Source organism: Glossina fuscipes, unplaced genomic scaffold (genome assembly GCF_014805625.2).
Source record: "Glossina fuscipes isolate IAEA_lab_2018 unplaced genomic scaffold, Yale_Gfus_2 28, whole genome shotgun sequence".
NCBI classification, from domain to species: Eukaryota; Metazoa; Arthropoda; class Insecta; order Diptera; family Glossinidae; genus Glossina; species Glossina fuscipes.
Genome location: NW_023998423.1, coordinates 1,176,248 through 1,203,038, shown reverse-complemented (window position 1 = coordinate 1,203,038; position 26,791 = coordinate 1,176,248). Strand labels below are relative to the sequence as shown.

At 33.2% G+C, this 26,791-nt stretch overlaps 1 protein-coding gene across 4 annotated transcripts in view; it reads right to left on the bottom strand.

Annotated features, from left to right (window-relative positions):
• LOC119636794 (protein grainyhead) overlaps positions 1-26,791 on the bottom strand; it is a 222,255-nt gene that overhangs the window by 110,304 nt on the left and 85,160 nt on the right. Inside the window, exon 1 of one of the 4 annotated variants that reach the window (XM_038032403.1) lies at positions 6,448-6,658. The exons of the other annotated variants lie outside the window; for them this stretch is intronic. Coding sequence (XP_037888331.1) covers positions 6,448-6,503 — 56 coding nt within the window. The 5' untranslated portion in view covers positions 6,504-6,658. Of the gene's footprint in view, positions 1-6,447; positions 6,659-26,791 lie in introns of those variants that run through there. 4 annotated transcript variants of the gene reach the window in all.

Sequence of the window (26,791 nt, the reverse complement as noted above, 5' to 3'; positions counted from 1 at the left end):
TATTTTATAAAGGAAAGGGTGCCTGCCTTTGCATGGACGTTGTCCGAGGGAATGACAAAATGAATTGAAAAATGTTTTCAACATGATATGCTTTCTCGATCATGTTCTTATTGTTGTTAGTGTTACTGTTTAAGAATCAAATCAAATCAAAGAAACGCCTAAAGGTTTTAATAAGTGTATGTGAGGCGACGTAGTTGCTGTGAATTATTTATCTTTTCAGAGCGCATCTGTTCTCTAACGGTCGCTCAAGTTTAACTATATGTACAGCTGCTTACACATATTTCATTATATGCTCTTCCTTAATAACTTCAGCACATATTCGTATATGCGTCCGTGGAAAACTCGGTTTTACATTCATTATGATTTGTTTTAAAACAATTGCGATTGTATCTCATATAACAATCGTTCGAAATACTTTGTTGTATAGCAAGAGGATGTGTACATTGCATGTTTCAATTTTGCTGCTTATAAATTTTTATGATCAACATGGACAATAAAAGTTTTATAACGAAATTGCAAGAAAAACGAAAACGGTACAAAACAACTTGTTACGTTCAGAAAGGTTTAATATTTATATGGAAAATTTCTTTATAAAATCTTTCAGCAAAACAACGATCAAATACTGAATGCTTTTAAAAGATATGTCTGCAGTTATAGAAAGCAACAAAGCGTTGCTTTCCTAATGCAGTGACTTATTTATATCAATAGTGAACTCATCATGAAAATCGTAAGCTAAACAAGAGGCGGAGATTAGAGCTACCTTCATTAACTTCGCAACAGATGTCGCAACAAATCTGAACGTTGTTACCTAGAAAGCTGATAATTCTATGTCTTTTACTGAAAGCATCAGCTTTTTCTAGACTTACAGAATCGAATAGACTAACCTGACCGATTTCAGAAGTAAAGCAAGAAAGGGCCCCATTTAGCTTCCTTTCCAATCAAAACAAATGATATCAGTTGCATTGCAAAGATTCCTACCCTTAGTTAATCTAATAAAGTATAGAAATAAGTCAGAGCGAAAGTTGTATTTCTTATAAATAATAATTTGAATAGTTACGTCTTCATGTCCAGTGTAAAAATCTTGGATTTTCAATCCTTTGTGACGTTCCACTTTCTATTGCTACAGGCCAGTTTGATCTGAGTTTTATACTTTGTTGGCGTAGATCGATCTAATTCGACATGTAACAAATTAAGCCCTGCTACCTATGTTGTACTATGCGGGAAAACATTGTATTTCTTTTGTCCGAAAATATGACGTGCATATTGCTAAAACTTTTTATTAGCCAAACTAGAGTTATTTTCAAATCTTCTTGAGATTATTTAATAATAAACAGTAGCAAAACAGTAACTAAACAAATGGCGTTGGGATAGTTTGCCGTATATAATAAGATAATCGATGGAAAATAATTAATCGAACTTTGTAAATTACGATAGCTGATGTTCTTACAAAAGTGTAAGCTTTAATCAAATTTGTGTCAAATGTGAAGGATGAATGGAATGCGTGCATTAAACCTTCGAAGGAAAAAATTTTGGGAATGTATTTTAAAAGCGCTTGTGGACTAAGAAAGGCAATGTGATAAATGCTTTTTAATGTGAAAATTTTTTTTGTGTTTTCTTATTTTTTCTTTTTCTCATTTCTCGCAAAGGAAAACGCGTTCTAAACGTATATAATATTTACGGACAAAATTCTCACAAAATCTGAATTCTAACCAAGCGATAAGCCAGATTTTCTTCTTCAGTTTTTTTATTTAAAAAAAAATCAGTTTAATTTACTAAAAAGTGAATGTTTATAATTATTACGGACACAACGTAAATCGAATGGTAGGAAAACATGTTTTTACTTACACTAAAGGCACTATTCAGCTGCTTGATTTTATTTACATATTGGACTATATTACTTACGGCTGCTGTCAAACGGAAGCATGTCGAACGTAATTTACATTCACAGACAGAGTTTTTACACCGTAAATATGATTTCAACGAGAGATACGTATGGACGGACTGATAGACGGACGTGGTCAAATGGACTCCGTTATCGTTGCATTTTGTAAAGTCACCGATAACTTAAACGATCTGTTGGTGGCCAATGTGAACCTTGATTTTTTAGTTAAATTTTTTAAAAAGTGGTTATTCAATATGTACTTAATGGTTTTATTCGTTCATCCTACACAAATTCTGTTTCAGAATTTGTATTCTTCGCAATTTGTTGCGAATTCATTCATTGTTCAGCGTTCAACAAAAAGGTACTATAACTGTTAAAAAGGATTGCAATAATGCTAAGTGTTGTAAGAAAAACTTAAGCCTCAACACTTTTAATCCGAAAGAGACTATGATTGACTTCAAAGAAGTTATTTACAATGCTTACAATAGATTAGTTTTTAACTGAAACCTTTACGAAACATTACGAACTATTTTCTAACTCGAACGAACACCTGTTTAAAGTTCATCTTAACCAAATCGAATTGAAACGATTTAAAAATGTAGCCGCGCAATAGTTCAAAACCCACATATCGTATCAATTTACATATACCTGCATAGTACAACTGTTATTGTTGTATTTGAATCGAAAAAGAATTCGTGCGGTATATGTGTGACTGTCTGTACAGTTAGTTGGTTTTTGTTTGATTTTATAACCGCATGTCCGTTTAAATTTCGGGTGTGGGCCATAAATTACTTACACATATATCGCATTAATTAGAATCAATATAAACCAATAATATAACCACAAAAGATAAAATAATTAATGGTTTTTTAAAGTTTACGTTTTACATACAAACATAAACCCAAAAACCAAAAGTGTCAAAAACAAAGCTCTCTTAAAAGAACAGCTTTTACAAATACGTAAAGTAAAATTCGAGAGTAAAATATAACTCTTTCACGTTTCAATTATAAATTTATTCACATATGTAGAAGAATTGTTATCATTAAAGCATAAAAAAACTAATTGTCATAATACATAATTAATAGAAAAAGTGTAAGATTTTATACATTATTTTTTTTAATAATTTCCAACAGCTGTTTTTTGCCCAAAACTGACCCCCTTGAGGGTCAGTTGACATTTCGTTTGTTAGCACAGAATTATAATCGAAACTCAAGGGATTTGCAATCACAGCGACAATCGAAAAACAACAAAAAGTTTTTGCTGCTTACTCTCCATTAATAAGGGTTTGGTAGGCCAGGATAACACCTCTTTTTCCACACCTTTCACAGACGAAACAGAACATATTGAAGTGAATAACTATCCATGCACATATATAATAATATGTCACGATCACCACCAAACCACCCTTTTTTTGTGGGAACCAAAACAATGGCAATTTCATGCATAGATTAAAGTTGATCTTTTTTTTAATGCTTTCTAAGTCAACAACATATGTCCAGATGTAAAGAATTAAACGGAAAAATTCGATGGTCATTAATTAAATTTAAAAAAATTAATAATAAAAATTTAGCAAAAAGAAAAAGATTATTATAACCCTAAAGAATAGAATAGATCAATAGTGATTTCAGAGATTAGGAAAGCAAAGGATGGTTTTCCTAAGAAGAAGAGAAGGAGAAAAAAGATTTAAATTTTTAAGTTTGAAACATTTGAAATAAGCTTGAGTTGTATAAGAGTGAGCAAATATTTCTTGAATAAGGCAGACGTGGCCGAAAGAGTCTTCGTTGCCTATGCATTGCCCTAAGAATGCCAGAGAGAATATTTCTGTAAGGAAGATTAAAATCTGATTACATTGAAAGTATTTATTACAAGCAGAGCAAAACATTATTGCATAAGATGCGGAAATCAATGTTACCATTTTAACACTTAGACTTAAGTACATTTGCTAACACTTTACCAAGCAAACATTTGTCTACTTAGAAACTAAAAACTGTTAAATTTTGCTGTGCGTTGATGATGTTTTTTACGAATTGTACATTTTAAGCCTTCAGCCTTAAGATTGTTGCCAAAAGGCGAATCTTGTATTCGTGAGCCAAAAACGATTGACAAGTAAAGGTATCTTATTATAAACATACACAAGTTTTCCCGCTCATTAAAAAATCAAAAGTGGGTGGCATTTAGCGAAGGTTGTGGGTTCCTCCAAATAGAGACGGCAACATAGTTTGCTCGTAGATTTCCAAGCCAAATATGGAATCATCTCGTACGATTGAGTTTGTACTATATCAGGCGTTTTTATAATTGTTATATAAACTAAATCGATTTTATTAATTAATAACCTAAATATATACCATATTTTCCAGATAAGGGAGTAAGTTTTTTATATTCGCAATGGGAAAATAGAGATCAATTTCAGAAGGAACCTCCAGAAATATTTTCTTTAGAGTATTTTCTGACGAAGGGAATGCTTTGTTTATTCGAGATGGAAAAAATTCAAAAAAATACAAAAGTTCTCGCGAAAAACATTTCCGTAAGTTTTTATTGACTTTATTATCAAATTGGGTTCGCCTTGATAGCGGGAAATTGAAAAGACTTGTCATATGATTGAATCTTTTAATAACGTAGACAAACGATGACTCATTCTACGAATGCTTCCATTCTAAGGGGGTAATTAGGTTTCACCGTATCAATAAAATGTAACCATTGTAAGCGCTTATGAATTCCATGCTTATGCAATAAATTTTTTCTTAAACTGTTTAATATACTATAATATAAGATTTCTGGCGAATGGTTGTAAAGGAAAATGTTATATATATTAAGAATATTTAAATAATGAAAATATGCTTACGCTCCTGGCTTTACTGTGGTACTGTCGATGCGTAAAGCAGTACAAGAGATACAGTCCAAAACAGATAGAAAAACTTCAACGTTATGATGTTTTTTTTTTTAGCCTTCTTTTGAAGAAACTGCGGAGTTAGCTAAATGCTTAATAAATCTAAACTGTAGCTCTGGATAGTTCTAAGTATTTTCTTAATGGAAACTCTCTTCAAATTATTGAAATCTTTTGATCTTAACCATATTTACGGACAAGAAAACAAAATGTAAACCGTGTATTCGGATGGATGGAGTAAGAGAACAACCTGCACATCGATATAGTTTAAAGTTCTTAAAGCTAGCGCGATATTCCTTTCTCCTTAGTAAATCTAAACTTTTTATGTATACACACACACCGGTATATATATATACATACATAATTTTTGTTTAACGTATATCATAATTTCGGACGAAAAAAACCAGTTGGAAACAGTATACATTGGCGGAAGAGAAAAGCAATGATTTATATATCCAAAATGTGCAAGCTCGTCCAAGTTACCTAGATATTCCTTGGTCCTTAGTAAACTAAACCTTACATCTATACACACACAAACTTACAGATATATATATATATATTTGTGTATATATTGTGTAAGCATTATCTTAATATTAAACTTTTGAGAATAATTCAAATTATAAATGTATATCATATTTTCGGACAAAAAAATAATGTGTAAATCGTATAGCCGAATGGACGGAGAAAAGAACGATCTATATATCGAAAGAGTTTAAAGTCCTTATGGCCACCGCGATACTGCTTAGTTACTTGATTTTAGACTTAACACTTTGATGCTTGAAAGATTTTTGTCAACTTCCTAGTGACACGATAAAACTTTAAAAAGTTATATAAGAACTGAAACAAAACTTTTACTAGTCCCAACACAGCGCTTGGGGCAATATTATGCAAATTAGTATACCATTTAATATCTTGAACTAATGCAGAGATGTCATCTAATGTTGACGCACAACAGGAGGGGTTTCTTGATTATGTTTATTATTTATTTCATTTAATAATATTAGATTTTTCTTTCTTTATTATTACAAAAATCTTAATCTTTGTTTATATGGCATAGAGAGGCCGACGTTAAGAGTGTTCCCTGTTTTATTTTTGAGTGCTGTTGTTGGGATGAAAAGAAGCAAAGGGGGAAAAGGAAAAGAAAGAAGAATTAATGAAAAAGATTTAAATTTTAATGAATTGTAGAAAACGGTTTCTTAATTATAAAATATGATGATAGGCTATAATGACGACAACAAAACTATTAAAAAAAAGACAAAAAATAAAAACCGCTTGAAGAGCTTAGGAAGATTTTCAAAGAGCGAGATTTTAAAATATCTGATTTGTGTAAATTTTCAAAACTCATTTACATATAAAAGCATTTCTAGGCCTAAGCTAATAAAACAAATCAAACGATACACTCACTAAAGCCAATAAAGCTGACGCGGAGAAAAAACCGTGCAGAAAGGAAAACAAAAAACTTTAAATTGAAGGAAGAAAAAGTGAAATTTGTTTTTTTTATGATATCATCGGGTAGCAATAAAAAAGATTTTTATAATTTTTTGTGGCTCATCGGGCGCTATGCTGGTAGCCTACGCAAAGACACACACTTGAACAATCGTCTCTTTTGTGATTAAATATAAAAATCAAGTAAATTTAATTAATTATGTAATAATTTTTTTTCAGTGGTTTTTTGTGTTACCGTGGTTCGGTTATCCAATCCGCATAGGATATGGAGAAGGTACTGGCCGTATCCATGACTAAATTTTAATAATTTTTTTTCTTCCTTTCTCTAAGAATATCCTATTATCCTTTTAACACTTTCCCAATGGAAGGTAGTTTTTTTTTTTTTGTATTTTAATAAATTTTAAAAAATTTTTTTTACATTTTCTTTTTTTTTATTATATATCCTTCGAATTCTGCTTAATATTTTGTAAAGATCTTATTTTCAACTAATTTTTAATTTTTCACTTTTCAAATATATTTTTACACAAAATTCTTTAACACAAAAGTTTTTTTTTTTATATAACACATTAAAAAAATTACGTTTAACGGTTATTTATCGAAAACGAGAAATATCGTTTAAGACAATTATTTAAAAAAAAAAAAAGCGAAAACTATATAAATAAATTTCTTTTCTTGATTTTCATTAAATAAACAAATATTGGAAAACAACTGGAAAATCACGTTCTACGCATCGAGGCAGAAGCGCGTATAAACACGCATGTACACACACACACACATGTACGTAAATGAGAAACAAAACAAAACCAATAGCCAGATAAACAGAGCTTGTTGTTGTTAGCCTTGTGGCGAGCCGTTAACAACTGAAAACCACTTTGCGCGCTTAAACACACAACCTGCTGTTGCCGTGACTGCAACCACAGCTTAAAGGTTTGATCATAAACAGAAATTCTCTTACAAGTTAATTCCAAACTGGCTCATGCTGTATCTTTCTCTCTCTTTTTCCCGCTCTCTTTCTCCCTCTCTCTCTCTCTATCACTCTATCTCACTCTCGCCCTCTTTGTCAGGCATCGCACAGCATCTGCACAATGAATTTAAATTCGCCGTTATTATAAAATTGCTGATTGAATTTAAGGCGAATTGGGGTTTGATCGATACGTACGCCGTACGATCGTCATCACTATCACGACATGTTGGTTTATTTAATCTTTACGTTTGTTCGTTGAGCTGCTAACGCTGAAATGACGGCTGCTGCACCTGCGCACCTGTGCTTTAAGTTTGATGCTGTGTGTTTCATTTCGTAAGGCGTTAACTAACTAAGTAACTAACTAAGCATTCTGTGAGAGAGCACAGTGCCGGAATTGATTTTATTTGCCGTTTATTTTTTTTGTTCAAATTGTTTGTTGTTTTTTGCATTTCTCCCGTATGTCCTCATCCTCGTGAAAACTCTTTGTATATTGCGTTATTTGCTGTGTGCATTTGCATTGGTGTGTTCCTGTATGTGTCTGTTTGAGTAAATGTGTTTGTGCAACAAACAACGGTAAACAACATACTGTTAAATGTTCAAATTTATGATACATTGATGTTCAATTGATTTGTATTAAAATGTACAAAAAAAAAAAGAAGAAAAAATCTCTAACAAACAACAACATTTTTCTAAACGGTTCGCAGACATTATATTTATGTTGCTTTGTAGTTATTGTTGCTGCAATTTTTCTTTTCCAATAAACAGAAAATTTCTATTACTATTTATGTATGGAAATTCCTTGGAGAGTGTTCGCTTCGTGTGCTCCGTTGATAGTGCGAGCTGGTGGTGGCTGTCGTTTTATAGAAACTTAAAACTCATTAAATTTTTTCCATCTAACTGTGCATTATCATCTAAATGGTCAAATGCGGTTAACGTTTATGCTCCTGTATTAGTATGTGTATGTGTGTGTGTGTGTGTGTGTGTGTACGTTTGTAAGTATGTAAAAAATTTTTCTCCTGAATTATTATTAGACTAAAAATTAGAAGAAAAATTGCTATTGATCAGATATCTGCATAACATGAAAAATATTACAGTAATCGTAAAGTAAAATTGAAGAATTATTCAGTAGCTTATCAACTATGATGCCAAAACTTTTTACATGTAAAAATATATCGAGCCGATTGATGAAATTTAAGATAGAAGTTGAGGTATATAGCTATACACACAAGCTAACGTGTTCAAAAGAAGGAATGAGCCTAAGTTTAGAAGTCGTAACTTAAAGATCCATTATAAATCCTGCAAGTATAGTTTGTTCAAAGTGCTCAAGTCAGTCTGTTAGTTTCCCTTTGAGGCTAATAATCCGCATGATTAGCCGAGTAGTTAAGACTCGCCATCACAAAATCAGTGCTCGCGTGCTCAAATGTGACTACGTTAGAGTTATTATTATTATTATTATTATTTTTAATTTCACCAGAGAAATAAATTCTAAGACTAAACTCTTAAAAGCACTAGCATCTAAGGCTATCGGCTTTTATTAAAAACTCTACCGCACTTGCGATTCGAACCCACGACCATTGACTTGCTAGTCAAGACTCTTGCCTACTCGGCCACTCAGGCGGATACGTTAGAGTTAACTTTCGTCATGGCTATGGCGGGCGCTCACATCTAGGCTACGACCTATTTCCTTATTTCTCTCTTTTATCTCTCTCTTTTGTCACTTTTTTCTGGTGATTGGTTGTTTGAAAAAAAAAAAAAAATCAAGTCAGTAAACGATTCCCGAGATCAGGCATGAAAAAGCATTTTTTTTTTTTTTGTAAAAAGCCGATCTCATGCCTTAACATGCTCCGCTCCAAAAGTAATACCATCATAACAACGTTTCCTTAACATTTTTGGTAACTTTCTTGTAGAATAGTGTTTCTGGTAGAGTTTCTCTTTTCTGTGAAGGTTCCTAAAATGAACCTCAGCTCCCGCAATGATCGCTTCATTTCGTTGAGAACTCTGTAGAAATGATTTTTTTTGTTGCTTTTAAGCAGAAAGTTACGAGGAGGTTACGACATAACAATGACCTCTCCTTACATTCCATTTTAAAAAGGTGCACGAGCATAGGTTACAATGCTGTACAAAATGACACCTTTCTACACCGTACAAGCCTTTGTACAATATGCATGAAAGACAAAATAAAAAGAAAGGCTTCTGATTGATTGACCCCACAAGGTATGTTAAATTTTTCAAACTTGCATACAATCCGCTAATGTGTATATATATTTGATAAATGCCAAGGACAAAAGCGATCTGGCGCTTGTTCATGTATCTGCCCGTCGAAATAGGGAGTGCAACGGTTCTCCTTTCCACTTGATCACTTTGATTAGGTTCACTTCATAGCTCAATTAAGTTGATAAGCTGCCAAAAAGCAATTAAAACCAGAGAATTCTTTTCATTTTTTTAGCAATGTCGTAAGCAAATATATATAATTATGAGTGCGGTGTAAGATTCTCGTATATTAAAATTGGAGAATTGTTAAGCTGGAAAATCGCAATGGAACCCATACCCATAAAAACCGGGACAAATAAATATTATTTTTAAATTCTACAAACATCTATGAAATACTGGCAAATTGTTCAGGAATAACATTGGAAATAGCCACAGATACTCGATAAGCAAGGAATGCCTTACGATGGCCGTGTTATATTAGAGAAGTTCGAGCTGTCTCTTTACTTGCAATCAAACTGATCTTGGATTTATGCAGAACAAGCCTGGCTTTTAATTGATTTTATTTCCATTGAGCCAAGGTAAGCGCTTTTACCCAAAAAAGCACGAATCGGTGAAAATATTAAGTCTTCGACTCGATAGAATTTATTTGAAACACGAGAAAAAATATTTGAAGTTGGTTTTGAACGTTATAAACTCTTTCCTTAATCTTTTTTTTTACTTTCAAAAGCTAATAAAAAAATTAATCAGCCTTTCAATCTTCCTTTCAATTAGTCAAAAAAAAATAATAATAATAATGTCTAGAAAATATTATAATACTGTTTATCGCATTAGAGAGTCCATCCTGTCTAGCAAGCGCGGTATTACTCAAGATGAAGGCTCAATTTCAAGTTATTTTTAATATTTCAAGAAGAACTATTGTAAATATCTGCTGCTCTTGACAAACTCTAACCGTTGACACTTGTATCAGACATAAAGCGAATGCTTTTAATTTTAGCAGAGCCATAAATCTTTGCATTGTCTTAAGGTTCTTCGCACTTCAAGTTGAGGTTGCAGAACTACAAGAACTACAAGCTAGTTTTCATTCTAATCAAAATTAACAGACAATACATCAGTGCAAATATCGTGTATAAATTTTTGTCTGAACAAGTACTTTCAGGAAGGCAGCAATGTTCAAATGCTCTATGTAGGAATTATAATGGTGACGACCTTTTCTGTGCCTGATATTTAAAGTCGTTCCTAACGATGGGAAATAAAAGCAAAAGGTAGTTTAAGCATACTTGGGTTAATTTACAGTTTTTTATCGAGTCATATTAGTCACACAATGAATAGCAGCAAAGAGCTATGAAAATCTTTGCAAATTTCATGTCAAAAATTCCGTCGGTAACATTGAAATAAAAGTTTCATCTTTAAAAATTAAAATAGTGTTGCGCGCAGTTTTGCTGCGGAAATTCAAAAAAGCTTCTCCTTCAGCTTTAAGCGGATGAATAGAAAAAGCTAAGAACTAGATAAGGGGTTAGGGAAAGATAAAGATTCCAAATATGAACTAATTAATCAAGAGTCCATTACCATAAATTCCTAGGATTTTGTATAAAGAAATTTTACTGCCTAAAAATGAAACCCTTAGGCTTCAAAATGTCAAATGTTACAAAAATGTATTCTTGAAAAGACAAAAGAATAGCAATAAGATCTTAAAAAGTAGCGTACTAACGATATCGTTTCATTCCTCTTGTTTATCTAAGAGATATTATGTGTGAGATGAGCTGCTGTCCTGAACTCTCTACACCTGTGCTGAGCAGCTTTATCTTATATTATAGAAGTTTTTTCCTCCAATTTCATTTTTTATATTTGACTGTTGTTGTTTTTTTTTGATTGCAGCATTCATAAAAACGGTCATTTTACACAAATTTTCGTTTGCACGGATACTGTGGTATCATCCTCTTCTTCAACGCCATTCAACATTTCATATCATTGTTAATCATTTAATGTTGTTGTCGTGTACTTTTTCGGTTTCCAGTATTTGTCTGCAGCATACTTGTGTGTGTGTGTGTGTGTGTGTGACCGACTTTGGAGCAAGAGGCCTACGTGAACGTACACGCTCCTTAATTCTTCCTTATTTTTGTGATTTTATTTTGTGTTAAGCATTCATTAATCAACTCCTTAATGGCTTTTCAGACCTGCCACTGAGTATTAATTGCTATTTTATTGGTTTATTGGAGCGCAAACAATAAGGGAAAAGGCGAACAAATGAAACTGGTACCACTGCTGCTCATGCCTATGTGAGCCTAGTGTGATATGTGCGTGCGAGTGTGTGTAGGGCTTCCCTAAAAAATTGCATCATGTTTGCTCATTATTTTAATGCTCCTCTTTTTTTGTGTTTTTGGTTAGGAGGAAAAAAAAGTTGTTGTCATCTGTTTTAGATTGCTGATGATATTTTTGTTCTTGTTGTTATTGTATGTAGTATGCTTAGGGTTTTCAGGCTTACGCCATAACCTTGGTTAGTGTTAAAGGCACATTCACCAGCTACAGCAGCTTGTGGCTGGCCGCACTACCGTCATATGATATCCAAGAGACTGATGTTGTATTAAAACATTAAGAAAAAGACCCTTGTCGCGCTTGCCTTACTCTGGCTGCAGCTTAGTAATACCTGCTTGAATTTTATTTCATTTTATTTTTATTTATTTATTTATTTAATTTTTTTTTGGCTTCAACTAAGGGTAAGGTAAATTGATGGGTTTTCTTTGTTTAATGCAGATCACCTTCGATTTCGGTGTCAATTGTACACATATTCAGTGTTATTGCTGCAGGTTGTTGTATGTAAATGCTGCATTTCTTTAAAATTTAATGCCGGGCCTACGTTTAAAACAATCAAAGTTTAATGTATATACACACATACGCACACACACACATACTTACATCAATGGCCGCGCTTCGCAATCTGACCAGCATTCAAGCGACATAACAAGACTTTCACTTTTATGTAAAGCGTGTTGACTTTCAACCTATGTATGATTCACATTTTGGGAGGGCCAAGAATTTCTTGTGGATTTTTCTGAGTAACAAGCGAAACACCGCAGGCATCAGCTCTCTATTTTTGGTTATATAAACCAGGATTATAACTGTTTAAAATATGTACAAAAATGGATTTTTTGTTTTTTTTTGTATTTTTTTGGTTCTGTCGTATCTGAGAGAGTCTATGATTTATTTGTGCGTTAAACTAACTGATTGTCTGCCGCTAAGTCTAAAAAGTTTTATTCGTAAAAGTCTTAAGCAAACGCAGAACAAGAAAAAAATAATCGCAGACAAATGGACAGACAGACAGAGAGACGGACAGATATATAAACGTTCAGTTATATCTTTTGACACAATCTGCCATGGCATACAAACGCTAAAAGCATAGGAGAAAAACTGTGCGTTTTGTTTTGTTTGAATACAATCGATGTTGATGATGATGCCTGATGCTGATGATCATATAAAATCGATCTATTGCGTATTTGACCAAATTCAGCCAATAGAGAGATGTGCGTATAGTAAAGAAAATGCGCTCGTGCGGGCTCGTACATGAACACATATAGCTACGTACGCATTAAGCGAATAACCATATTTAGGCAATGTTTCATTATTCAGGTATTTATACATGCACATATATATACATATATATATCTATATGTATACATATGTATATATCTATATGTATACATATGTATATATCTATATGTATACAAATATATCTATATACATATATGTATACATATATATATATATATATATATATAAATATATATATAAGTTTACATATTTAAGTAGAGACAGGCCAATGCCGTTTTGGAAGAAAGTATGTTGTGTGCACAAATGGTTTCAACACTGCGGCATACCGTTGATAAAACAACGCTGGCAACAACAATAACAGTACATTACATACGAGGCCAAGCCTCGTCACAAACTATCAACATCACAAGTAATCGCCATCATTGTAATCGAACATCATTGTTGGCTGGTCTTTTTGTCCATATGAAAAATTCAAAAGGCAGACGCGTTATAAGCCTATATGTTACCAGAACACACATATACATACAAACACTCCTAAAACTTTTTCTTATAAGCGAAAAACAATTTTTTTTGTTTTGTTAAAGCAAAGCATAAAATGCCCAAAAAATTACGGAAAAAAAACCAATAATAAAAAATAAAACAAAAGATATAAACTGACAGCCTTAGCTGTGATTTCCCTCTAGTCATCCGTACATATCACACAGCAATCAAGTGTTTACCATTTGGGCGGTAAGTGTCCAGTTATTTCTTTTATATACATAGATATATATATACATACATTTTATATACATAGATATTTATATACATAGATATATATATACATTTACGTCTGTTTTGTCTTTTAAACTTTGCTGGTACGCTGTCTGTCTGTTCTTCTGCCATGTTTTCAATTCAATAAACTTAACTGTCACCTAACCGAGGGGAGATCTCAATCAGATACTGTTTTAAGTTAACTTAAATTAAAAAAAAAAAAACAACAAAATCTGAGAGTTTCCAAAAAGTGCGCACTCCCTGACACGCACAAACACAGACACCTTTACACGGTTTAAGTTATAAAAACAATAGGTTTTTTTTTTTAACTCTTTACGACCCGATAAGGTATCATTTAATTTTGAGATGTAAACAATAGCTGTAGCGGCTAAAACAGAGACTGAGCCAAAGATTAACAGATACAAATCGTAGCGCTTAGTGATTGCTTAACTTAGTATACGTGAATATATGTATTGACATGTGTTCGGATGTGTTCGTGCGTTCTCCTAAATTTCAGAGAACGCTACAGTAACTTCAGTGATTCGTGTTAACAAAAAAAAAAAAACAAAGCAAAACAAAAAGTTAAAAACTTTTAATATTTATGACCTCTATTGATAATTTAAAGATTTTTAGGAAAACATGAAAATACTCGTAACTACTAGTGTTTTGCTCAATAGCAATATCAAATCGTTTTCATTTTCAAATAATGACTTATAATGAAAAATCATAATTATTAAACACTCTTTAGGTAATATGGCAAGAGGAACAAATCCAAAGATATAGTCACAATCAAAAACACATAAGGCAAGTAAGAAAATTATATTCGGTTGCGACCGAACTTCTCATATCCATCACCGTTACCCTATTTTTGTAGACTAACTTTGTGCAAACCTACATCGTTTATCTGTTGCAGTTAATACAGCAAACAAAGAACGCGGAATGTCAAATTTCACGATGCACAGCCGATAACTGCATTTTTGCGGCGAGAACAATGTTCACGGCAAACATTACACAAGCGGGCAGACGGGAACTTGGACACGGTTAGATCAATTCACAACTGGGTGCTGATAAAGAATATATATACTTTGTGGGATCTCTAATGCTTTCTTCTGGGCATTGCAAATGTTTGGGCAAAATTAATATACGCCCCAAAGCCTTTGTTGATGGGTGTAAAAAACACTTAATTTTCTTATTAATTAAGCTAAAGAAGTATTTTTCACAAAGGGACATTTCATATTTCAGACTCATTTTCTAAATTATTTTCTGAATCGATTTAAACGTGCCCGCGCATCAACGAACGAACCGTTACGGAAGTCGTTTGAATCGGATCATTTTGACGACCACACCACGTCATGTACTCCGCCAAGTCGAGTAGATAAGGATCGCCACTATTAAATTCCAATTCCAGTAATAGACTGCATTTAGTCGTAACTGTTGTGAATAATTAGTCAGTACCGATTAGGCACGCACCCACTAGAGTGCGGACACTGCTTTCATCTCTTTCCAGACCCCTTCCTGACCGTGGTCTGGCCTAAGGTATAAGGAGTATCCCGTGAGCGTTTGCTTTTGTTAAAAAAGATAAAAAAATATTTGAAGAAATGACGTGTACCTCCAAAGCTAAGTGATGGTTGGTGCGGAAATTTAACGCACTTCACATCGTTAACATCAATATCGGGTCAAAAGAAGCCATTTCACGTTATTCTATGGCGCATTTCATTCAGTATTATCCTACCAGCGAAGAATCAATTTAAAACGCACAAATATACGTCTTACATACTCAACGATAGTATATATTGTTCATCGAGATCGTGTTTACTTTGCATCCCACACTTAAAGAGTCGGATCATAAAAAAGTCGTCTTTTCAAATATCTCCCAATAAATTGCGGCGTAAGTAAATGGACGCGGGCGGATGGGATGAACACATGGGATGTGTGCTCCTGCCCGTATAAACATTTTTAAAGAAAGACAACTTTATACGCAACATTTAATTTGTGGAGTTCCTGATGGAAATTGATCTAGAACAACTATTTGAGGTATAAATGTACTAAGTGAAATTTTGGAGCCCGTTCCATATAAAAATATTTTGTACGGCAAAAAGTCTATTTTATGGTATTTTATGAAAAAAAGTATTAAGTAAAATACTGCGAAGTATTTGAATTAATGTTTTGAATATGATTTCTGCAAATACTTTTATGTTATTGTTTGATATATGTTATATGTTACATGTATTTATACGATCGATGTTACATGTATTTATAGAATCGCGGAGATTCGTAAATGCCTGTTATCAAAATAAACTCTGAAGTAATTTAAACGAATGCCGGATGCTTTACCATGCACTTATAGATAATATTTTTAACGGTTTTCCTTTTTTAAATAAAATTCTGTCCTATTGATCAAATCTCTGAAATGTCACTTATTTTATACAACACCATGCGTGCGAGAATGTGAAATCACCGATAAGCCAAAGTGGAATAATTTTCCAGGCCTTCAATAGACATAGGCTTATTTCGAAAAAGAAGCACATAAAGACACTCTAAGTCGCGTGAGTAGCCGAATAGGCAAAGGATCGCGCCTAACAACTTAATGGTCTCGGATTTCTCACTTGTTTTCGCAAATACTATAAATTTGTATAAAAAAGTCTGCAAAGATTCGATCAAGTGTAAGGCAGGACGTCGGTATATCCTTTTTATCAAAACATTAGCAATATCTAAAAAGAATGAGCCAAAAAATGTATATCATGGAGCAACATCGAGATATGAATCGAGCTAAGCATATTCATTTGCCTGTCTATGTAATATCTTTAGCATTTTCCCGGCCTCAAAAAGCAAAGATATCAGCTTGAAATTTGGAAGTATATAGGAAGGTCATTGAAAGTTATGTCATGCAAGTCGGTATTGAAAATGGGTCAAATCGATCAAAAGACATGGCTGCAATGCAACATAAGCTAGGAAAACTTCTGCTCTCTGGATTTTTTAATGGGTAATAATTCACAAAAAGGGAAAAAATACATCACACCCTCATCCAATATTATATCGTATAGAAATTTAGCTTTTTCGATACGGGTTGATGTTTTTCTCATCGTTATGAAGAATATATTACATGGTTGCATGTATTTTGATCATTTTTCAATTTTTACACTTTTTCGGCATTTCCGAAACGCATGCCATCCAAGCCATCCTGTATCGATCTGAACAAGTGGTAATTAGAAGAAGCTATATCTGATTTCGGCAGCACTTTCCCTTTGAGCTGCAACAGTGTACCCTTGACAACTCTTGCCGACCTTTTTGCGACCATTCATCGTTCAATTTGTTCGATTAACGTCGATAAGCATCCACCAAACCACTTGCCATTTGAGTTTGCAGCTCGTTATACACTACCCTACAGTAGTACAGCAGCTGATTGATCAAAGCTTTCGAAAGCTTTTTGAGGGTTGAGCTGGGTTTTCGTCCAATAAGCCTTACGAATTTTTGCGATTCCTCTGTCTGTTGGTCCTTCAGGCCGTTCTCTTTCGTTGGTATCCCAACCCACATTTTTAAATTATTGCAGCTTCTAGGAGTGTTTGGTGGGCTTCGGCCGCAGGTTTCTCAAATGTAATGAATATTTAAAATGCAATTTTGAGCTTTGCATGATTAACGTCGGTATACGCTGAATAACTCAAGTAAACTAAAAGGAAGACTGTTATTTTATTTAGAGAAAGGTCAAAATCATCGAATTCAACCCTTCATTCTTCACATTATTTTTTTCATTATTATCACTTTCGCCAATAGATGTCGCCAACCGAAATATCTGCAAGTATCTATTATTATTCTTTAAGTTTAATTATTTGTTTCCTGGAATATATTGGTCGGCTAGTGGATTATATTACTTATACCTCGTTCTTGAGGCCTAAGAGCTCGAATAGGAGGAACGAAATGAACATGTAATATGATCATTTGATCTTTTTAGACCACTTAATATATTCCGATTTCTCATATTTTTATGTAATTATTGATCTCTTTGCAGCTAGAAATATATAAATATTTTATATGATACTTGCCATTGCGAAGCATTAATTTCGAAGCCTAGCACGTGTTTCATAGTTTTGATATAAACAGACCCTTTTTTCGTTTACTTACTAACAGTTTCACTTTGCATTTTGTTAAACATAGGTTCACTACCGAGCATTAAGCATTTTCCATTGTTTTCACATCAGGTAGAAACGTGTGGAGCTAATGTATGCAAAATGTGATATTTTTGCTTTTTATAATCTTTTGTTTGAAAAATCTTTCAAAAACAATCACAAACAAAGACTTACGGCATGAATTAAAATTCTCTTAATTCATAAAAAAAGGAAAAAAAAAATCCACAAACAAAAGAAATCCTAAGTGATAGCCATCAATTAGGCGTTTTTAAAAACCTACCTATGCGTTCACGTTCGTCTTCTTCCCCTTCCTTTCATTATAATATTTTAATAGATTTCGGATTTTTATAGCCACTGATTCGTATTTATGAAAAGAAGTCGTGACGTCATAATATATCTGGAAAAAGAAGAAAGTTTCTTTTTCTTTATTGAAGAAAAAAAGAAGGAAAGACAACGCCAACCAACTTATGACCGTCGTCAATTCTTCGGTCATCGTCATCGTCATCATAATCGTTTACAGTCAAACAGCCAATCAACCCAACCAGTAACAAAAATATAGCAAAGAAAAGAGAATTGCAAATGAATATAAAAAACGAAATCATTTACAACAACGGCTTACATACACTTATGCATACATGCATAACCTTTTGGCCAATCGATTGTGCGTATGCCTTGATTTCATACTTAGTTATGATAGGAACACAAGCGTTACTTCACATAACATGTACATACTTCGCAACGGTTGTACGGGCAATGTTGAAAAATATGCACGTACATAGATGCGCAAGCATATAAATACGTATATATATATATATATATATATATATATATATATATATATATATTTATATTCACATGTATACATATATATATATACGTATGTATGCACGTTTATTTTTAAAGGCTTCATGGATGGATGAGTGTCAATAAATTTGATAAATGGCTGCTTAAGCTGTCATGCTTAACAATTACGGGTCCATAAAATGGCTTTTCTTACTTATGCCTGCGCTTAAGTTAAACGGTTTTATTTATTTACTCAATTTTTCTTTTCTCTTTCTCTCTCCCTCTCTATCCCATATTTGCCCAGCAAGGTATGTAAGAAGCCTGACAACAAGTAGCTTAATATATACTGCGGTTTAATTTTTATACCAGCACCTCGTATAAAATCACTAGCGAGAGACATTAAGCAAAAAAGTATATTATTTACTTAAACTGCTATTAATTTTTAATTTTATTAAGCAAAAAAGAGAGACAATTAATCGCAGACCTTTTATTAACTTGTGCGAAAATATAAATATGAAAAATTAATCTTGACAAGAATCTCAGCGCAATGTATGTGAGTTGGTTTGAAAAACAAAAACACAGAAAACAGACAACAACCTACCGCCTGTAAAAGCATGACTGACACCTCTAGCAAGTGATTGGTGTTGCTTTTGCTGTTGTTATTGAGGTTGCTATTGTTGTTGCTGTTGGTTAAAGTTGAACTTTAAATAAGCACAAAATCGTGATTCGTGCCATACACTAATGTATCACTTAACCACTACCATACAAGCAAAAAGCACATCACTACCATCAACTCAGTCAATATAATGAATGAGTCAGTTTTACTAGGCAAATAATACACAAACAACGTCGTATATATAAAGAAAAAAGAAATATACAAAAACACACCAGCTTTCTTAAGTAAATTGTAATGCTCATAGAGCTGTTTCTGTTGTATTTGTTGTGTTATTTGATTCTATTATTAGAGTATTCGCTCTATTCATATTCATACACGCCGTCTGTCTATTGGATATACTTTGACCTTTTCATTTCTGATTATTTGCATTCATACAAAAGTTTACAAGAATTTGACATCCAATCGTTATAAACATGACTATTGCGAATTACGGCTATTGTTTTCGTTGCTGTTATATTATTGCAGTTTATGTCTATACATTTAAATTATTTAATTTGTTTACTTTTTCAAGACATTTGTGCATATGTCTCGTAAATGAGACATAATAATATTTTTCTTTTCTGCTATCTGTATAAATTAAAGCTTAAACATATTTCGAATTGAGGTCTCGAGCTATTGGGTGTTGGAAGCAATGAATCACCACTTTTGCAAATTCCTGAATGCTTATCTAAGTTTATCTAAGGCAGGCAAGATATATTTTTAATGTTTTCTTTTAAACGTTACAAAGTCGGATAAGAAATTTTAACAGACTTTATTAAAAAAATTTGCCAAATTATTACTCTGAATAAGTATTGCAACTTACATATTGGTTTATTTCCTTGTCCGATAATATAATTGACATTTCTCATCTGCACGACAAAAATTGATCTGTCTATTATATCATTGCAAATATCTTCTAAAACAAAGAACAACATGAGAAATTTTTTTCCCAAAATTAAAATCGAACAAGCAAAAGCACTATAATGGGTCACAGTTCACCAAAAAGCACGCTACAGTTGTTCATATAACTACTACTTCTCCAACTAAGACGTTATATGGGAAATGGTCGACAAAGTGGTCTGATCCGTATCGAATAGCGAAAGCTATAGCAAATGGTTCAAAAGTCAAATTTCATCGAAATATCTCAAAATTTATGTTGAACGCAGGTGAATTAGACGAACAGACTAGAATAGAAACAAATCGGGCTCAGACCTTCTGGGTGTTAAAACTGTGTTTACTAACAATGTTAACCATATTTTCGGACAGGGTTAACACAAAACATCCAAATAAAACCTAGAAATTATATAAAATATTAATTTCTTATAGCTTTTCTACGGAAGTTATATTGATTTCTGTAAGTAGTTGTACGGTCTAGAAATAGTAATCACAATAAATGTTCATTCCCGTCGATTTACGCTTCTCAAGTTTTTCCGCAGAGTTTCTCTAATGATGCTACCGCCTAAAAGTAGGTTTCAGAATACATGTGCACTTTTATATGAACCTGCAAATCGACGTTCTTTTGTCGATTTCTTTCGACAGAAAGTGTCCCAGGTTACTTAAACATTGTAACGGTCCAAAAAAAAACTTCCGAATAGACATTCTTGTGTGAAATTAGAAAGAAATTAGCTAAATCAACTAAAGCAAGCTCAGTGATAATTACGTAACTCCTATGTTTAGAAGAATTTTAGTCAACTTTCCTTGTCAGTCTAAGAAGTCGCGCAATTACTTCTGTTATTTCTTTCTCTTGAAAGTATGTTCCCTTTCATAGTACATTATTCAGAGGACAGGGGTATTTCATATAGGTACATACGAGTCACAAAAAGGTCAATAGCAAGACTTGCATCTATAAAAATCCATTCACGTTAGCGTGCGTCTGTGAAAGAGATACCAATGATTTCTGCAGCACTGTTGGCCCTACGCTACACTGGAAGCTGCTTGGAAGTATCACGCATAACACAATAAATCAATAATTCAAGTATTTGTGAATATACTTCGTCAAGTGTATAGTTGAACGTAAAGCATTGAAATGATGAAATCCCTTGAGGAACGCTTTACGATTATATTTGATCTTTCTGCAAAAGTGAGAAATTGCTATAAAGACTTAACAATAACCGAATATTATGAAAACCTGATAGTAGAGATAATGTGAAGTTATTAAATATCTCTCGAATATATAAAAATCGTACGAGCACAATTAATTTATAAAGTTTTTTTAATTAAACCGGATAGATTTGTTTTTTTTTTTTTTACTCTTAGATAAACAATTTGTAACGAGCATGAAACCTGTCTGTTCCAGCATTCTTCTTTAAACGTAACAACTTTATAGCACTCACAATTCATTTCTTTTAATTTAGTTGCTTAAAGTAATCATTCAGAGAAGATTTGTATCCTAACACCTATGACGTAAGCCTGTTTCAAATATATCTGTCCTGGTACAATTCTAATTTCATCACTCGTTCACTCTCGCAACAGGCTGATCGACATGAAACTGTGCTTTGATAGTAGGCACAATATAATTACTAGAGATCCGGTCGGTTAAAGGAAAAATCTCTTTTACGGCTTTACAAGAAAATTGCAAAATAATTATTAACTTTTATTAACATATTCCGCGTTATAACTTTATTAAATCGATTTTTAATGTTTGGTAATAATTATTTTGCAATACGGGATAGTTACACACAGCAATTGCTTGCAGTATGGGTTGGGTTATGGCTCAATTAGTGTTTAGCACTTTGAATTGAAATTTTATTTTATTACCGATAATATAATGCTTATATAATGCTTATACAACGGTAATAAAATTTTGTTTATTAATGTTTAATGTTTTAATGTTTCGGGCAAAAGGCACAATAGCATATAAATTTTTGTTTTATGCCCATCACAAACAAATAGAAGTATACGCACCTTAATTTTCTTTTTGTAACTCTCCAAAAACGCGCATAACGCATCGCACGTAGCAGATATATCATACATATATGTAGATAAGCCATCTCTTCGCTCGTCCTTCCATACATTCGTCTGTCGTCTGTCAGCCGTATATGTTTTGAACGTTCACAAAAACTAGCTCAGACATCTCAAAGTTTAAGGTAAAAATTATATGCCTGTGTGTGTTATATGCCTATAAACATGACTACAAACAAGAACGAACTGTGACATGCAGATACTGGAAAGATATTTCTGCAAAACTGGCTACAAACTTTCGTGCTTAGTGCAAATGAAAGATGATTATAATCACAATCGGTCAATGGCCCCGCCGAATAATAAAATATTTTGTAACTACGATTGCGTTGGTTGTCATTGGTTTAGGATAGTGACCATCAAAGAGTCGCCATGTGACCAACATAAATTTTGGACATTTTTTTTTTTTTAACTTATTCTTTTTTTTTTGCTGTTTTGGAAAACTAACAACGTTCAGGTGCACCTCATAAAAGCATTAAGAGTTAATTATGTGGTTTCTGACAATGAATGAGAAATCTTGTTATAAACCACTCATATTCTCATATTTTTGCAATTTTGTTCACTTAATTATTTGGAGGTCTTGAAAGAAAATTCACTTTATCCAGTGCAGCTTATTTGTGAGATTGTAAACGCTCCCGGAAAACCCAAGAAACACCTTAGATGTGTACGATTAATTCGGAATTTTCGCGATTCTATAAAGTCTTTAGTAATTGAAATTAAGAGCCAGCGCAAGTAGTGTTCGTAATACGATGAGCGAAAAAGAAAATTTAAAATGTTTAGGATGAACGTAAAAACGCTTCTCTATTGTAATTATTTGTAGGAATGAGACATGCCGCGGTTTACTCTATCTCGTAACAAATGTAGCTAATTCACAAAAAAAAAATCACCGAATATTTCGGTATGCAGTAGCACTCCGTGTCTCTGGGCAACTCTAAATTGATTTAAACAATGAATTAAGAGAGAAGCAGTATTGAGGCCTGGAGCAAAAGCGTTTTGTTTCCTACGAGCAGAGCAAGACTTAAGATATAATATATGTCGGTTAGTCAGTCCAAGGAGTTCTCGCGACAAGATGAGTAAGATGAATAGTTACAAATGTAAGAATAGCACCTTAGGATAGGTCCAAAGAAAAACTCGTTATATCTAATAAATTTTATTTCGCTAAGGTTTTATAGATATATTTTTGTATAAATTTTTCCCGTTGCGAACATTGCATATCTACCTACCCACGCACAAACTAGCTAACTTAACTTATAAAATCTGTCCACCTAAACCCATTTAATTACCTATCTACCTAGCTACTTTACTACCCATTCTCGTACCCTACACTACTTATGCCGCATTAATTGCGGATTTATGTAACGCATCACTTAATCTTAATGTAGGCCCACTTTTTACTATAGCGATCGATTCACAATCATTTTCGAATCGATCTATGCTTGTCTGGCTGAAACTTGCTTGTATGAAATCTTTTGCCCAAAGATAAATCCTATTTCATCGAATATGCATCGAATGGGGCTACTTTTTAAATTACCCCTGCTCCAGCTGCTTCCTTTGACAAGACGTTATATGAAAAAAGTTGCAGTTTTCAAATTCTTCGACAAGCAGCCCTGAATATTACTGTTTCGGCATTCTAAACTGATACGAAAAATTTGCAGCAATATTTTGAAGCGCCTCCCATATAACCATTCCTTTGACAATTGCCTATTGAAATGGTAAAAAGTTGAAGTTTTTAAAATTTCATGGTAAATATGTGTGCATAATAGCAATTTGACAGAAGACACTTTATTGTGAACATTGCTTTATAAGAGTAGTTTAATAAACTTAAATGGCATTAAATAGATTTCCCTGACAAACGATCCCTTATATGGTAGCAGTCTATTTTTTTAGTTCTTTCTGACGAGAAAATATAAGAAATAATAAAATCTTTAACATGTATATTAAGTTTGCTAAATTTGGAGTTCATATCAATTAATGTATTAAGCTCCGGCTAATGTGCGGGCTTTCAAGCAAAGCAAGCCTTTTCATGAACACAATACATAACTTTCCGTGTATCATCGAGCATGATACATATGCCATGTTTTTCAAATGGCGCAATGCCAAGACTGCAGCCAAAGTTACTTTTCTGATAGCTTTCAAAGTTTATCAGGATATGTCGAAACTCTGGAGCAGCCTTAATTCCCTGAAATGTTGTTTCTCTTTTTTTTATCGCATTATTCGTTTTTCATTATACCTTACAACATTTATGGTCCATGTGTATATTATTAAGTTCGTCCGGAGGCTTGACCTTAAATAATCGCACTTGGTCCGTCCGTCAGTCCGTTTGTTTTTTTTTTTTTGATCTTGTTTTGTTGTGTTCAACCTACAGGCCGCAACTTTGAAATATATTAATGGAATTTGGTACACTCTAACATGTTTTGGCCCTGTTCCGATCACTCCTGGCGTACAAATAACTGCACTAAGGGAAGTGGTGTAGTGTAATTAAGGTTGAGCCGTGGGCCACTATGATCCACATAATTGGTTTTATAATCACATTGTTTGTTTTTTAATGTCGTTCTATTATTACTTATCTTAGCAGAGACACGAAATATGCATAGAAAGGTCACCTTTTAGCAAAGATAAAAGCTACTACGCACGGTGGGCTAACTTCACGCCTGTTAAAATTTCTTTCAAGTGTGATTCCAACAGCCTTACGCGATAAAAGTAAGTTAATGAAATCTAAGTGATTTTTACATGTTCGCTCTTAATTATATATTCAAATGAGATAATGTTAATTACCGTTAAGAATTCCGAAGGTTTCTAATGGATTTGAAGGTTGTCAGCATTATAGAAATATTTTATTTACAATTATATATCAATGAATTACTTAACTTTTACTTCGATTAAAATAAATTTAAATAATTCTGAGAATATTATGAGAGAATCACTCTTATGCAGGTTGCGGAAACTATATGAATGTATACAATGTAGATGTGTTTCTATGCAGAGTTGGCAACATTTTGCACAGATATTCTGTGGTTTTCAAAATTCCAATTTAATAGATGGCCATTAAGTAACGAGTTGGATCCTGTATAATCAGCTTGATAGTGTGCCTTCGCATACCAGCTTAACCAACTGAACTCTTTTGAAAAAAATACATAAAGTAGCTTCTGTGGAGACCGTAATGAAAGAATAAACTATGTACAGAGCACTTTGTTCAACTAAATTTCTTCCTTTCTTTGCCATCTCTGGAAGAGTACTAATATTTTTATTTTTTATTTTATTTCTTTAAGTTATCGGCTACATAGCGAATCTCCAGCCTTGTAAATTAAAACATAGGTGTGTTACACGTATACAAATCATGTAGATTAGTGTTGCGGGAATACGGAAATAAAGAAAAAGCTGACTTAAGTGCGACAACGAAAAACAACAGAAAAACAACAATTTACTTAGTAATTAGTTACATTATAATATCCTGTTAGTGAACGTTTAACCCCGCCAGCACTGGCCATTGTTTGCCATTGCGATGGAGCGTTCCATAGCTTGACGCCGTTTATAAAAAACAAAGAATTGCCAAGTTCTTCATGAAGATCCTCTCATAGCTTAAAAATTAACTTAAAAAATGATCATCTTCGTACTTAACACTGCCACTTTTTACATTTAAAGTAACAGTGAATGTAAAAGCGTAAGATCTATGCGGTTATAAGAAACTTACAAATTCTGTCCACTCATACATGTAGGTAGACTAAATCGACGCTCCGCCTTTTACAAGATACGAAAGAACACTGAAACATAAGAAAACGGTGCAGTTTTAGTGTAGACTGATCTCTACTTTACGCAGATGGCCACAATGACAAAACTTAGTTAATAGACGATCGAATTGCTGCCAAACCAAATAAAAGTTTGCGTTGGGGGTGAAAGCTTGCGGTTAACCAAGCTGAAAATTTTGCCTAATGATTTTAAATCAAATGAAAATCGGACAATTTCGTTTGGCAGCATTTTTTTTTTAAGCTCTCGAAAAACTGACCTAGAATCGGTAAGTTTCAAATTATCAAAAAATCACTAGAAAGTCTCCAAAGAAACTTATTGCGAATACGCAGTGTGCATCTAACCATTTCTTGTCATCAATTTCTTTTTATATTTGTCCAATTATCCATAGCAGTGAAAGTGCCCGCAATACGGCTATAAAACTCCATTTGGAAACTCGGTTTCTTAAAGCAGTTAACACATTTTGGGAGAGGCTTCATATGATTTAAATCAATAGGAGAACAAAAAAGATCCATAGGCAATTAGGCGTGTTGTTAAGCAAGAGATCTCGGCCATAGAACTTTATGCTTATTCTATCAACATCTCTTTGCTTCTAACGTCTTATGGAAAATGTGCCTTAATGTTATGAGAATGACTTAAACTTGGTCCTAAAAAATTCGATCTTCGCTACGTAGCATGTGGCAAGAAGGCGAAGGTTAATGATATCGATGCCAGAATTTTTAAATCGCTTTTGTAGCTATAGTATAAACGGTGAGGTGTCTGAGATTGAACAACTAATTTACTCCTTCGGCTTAGAAATCCGATAATACGGTTCAATTGCGTTCTTTTAAGAGCATGCTTTAAG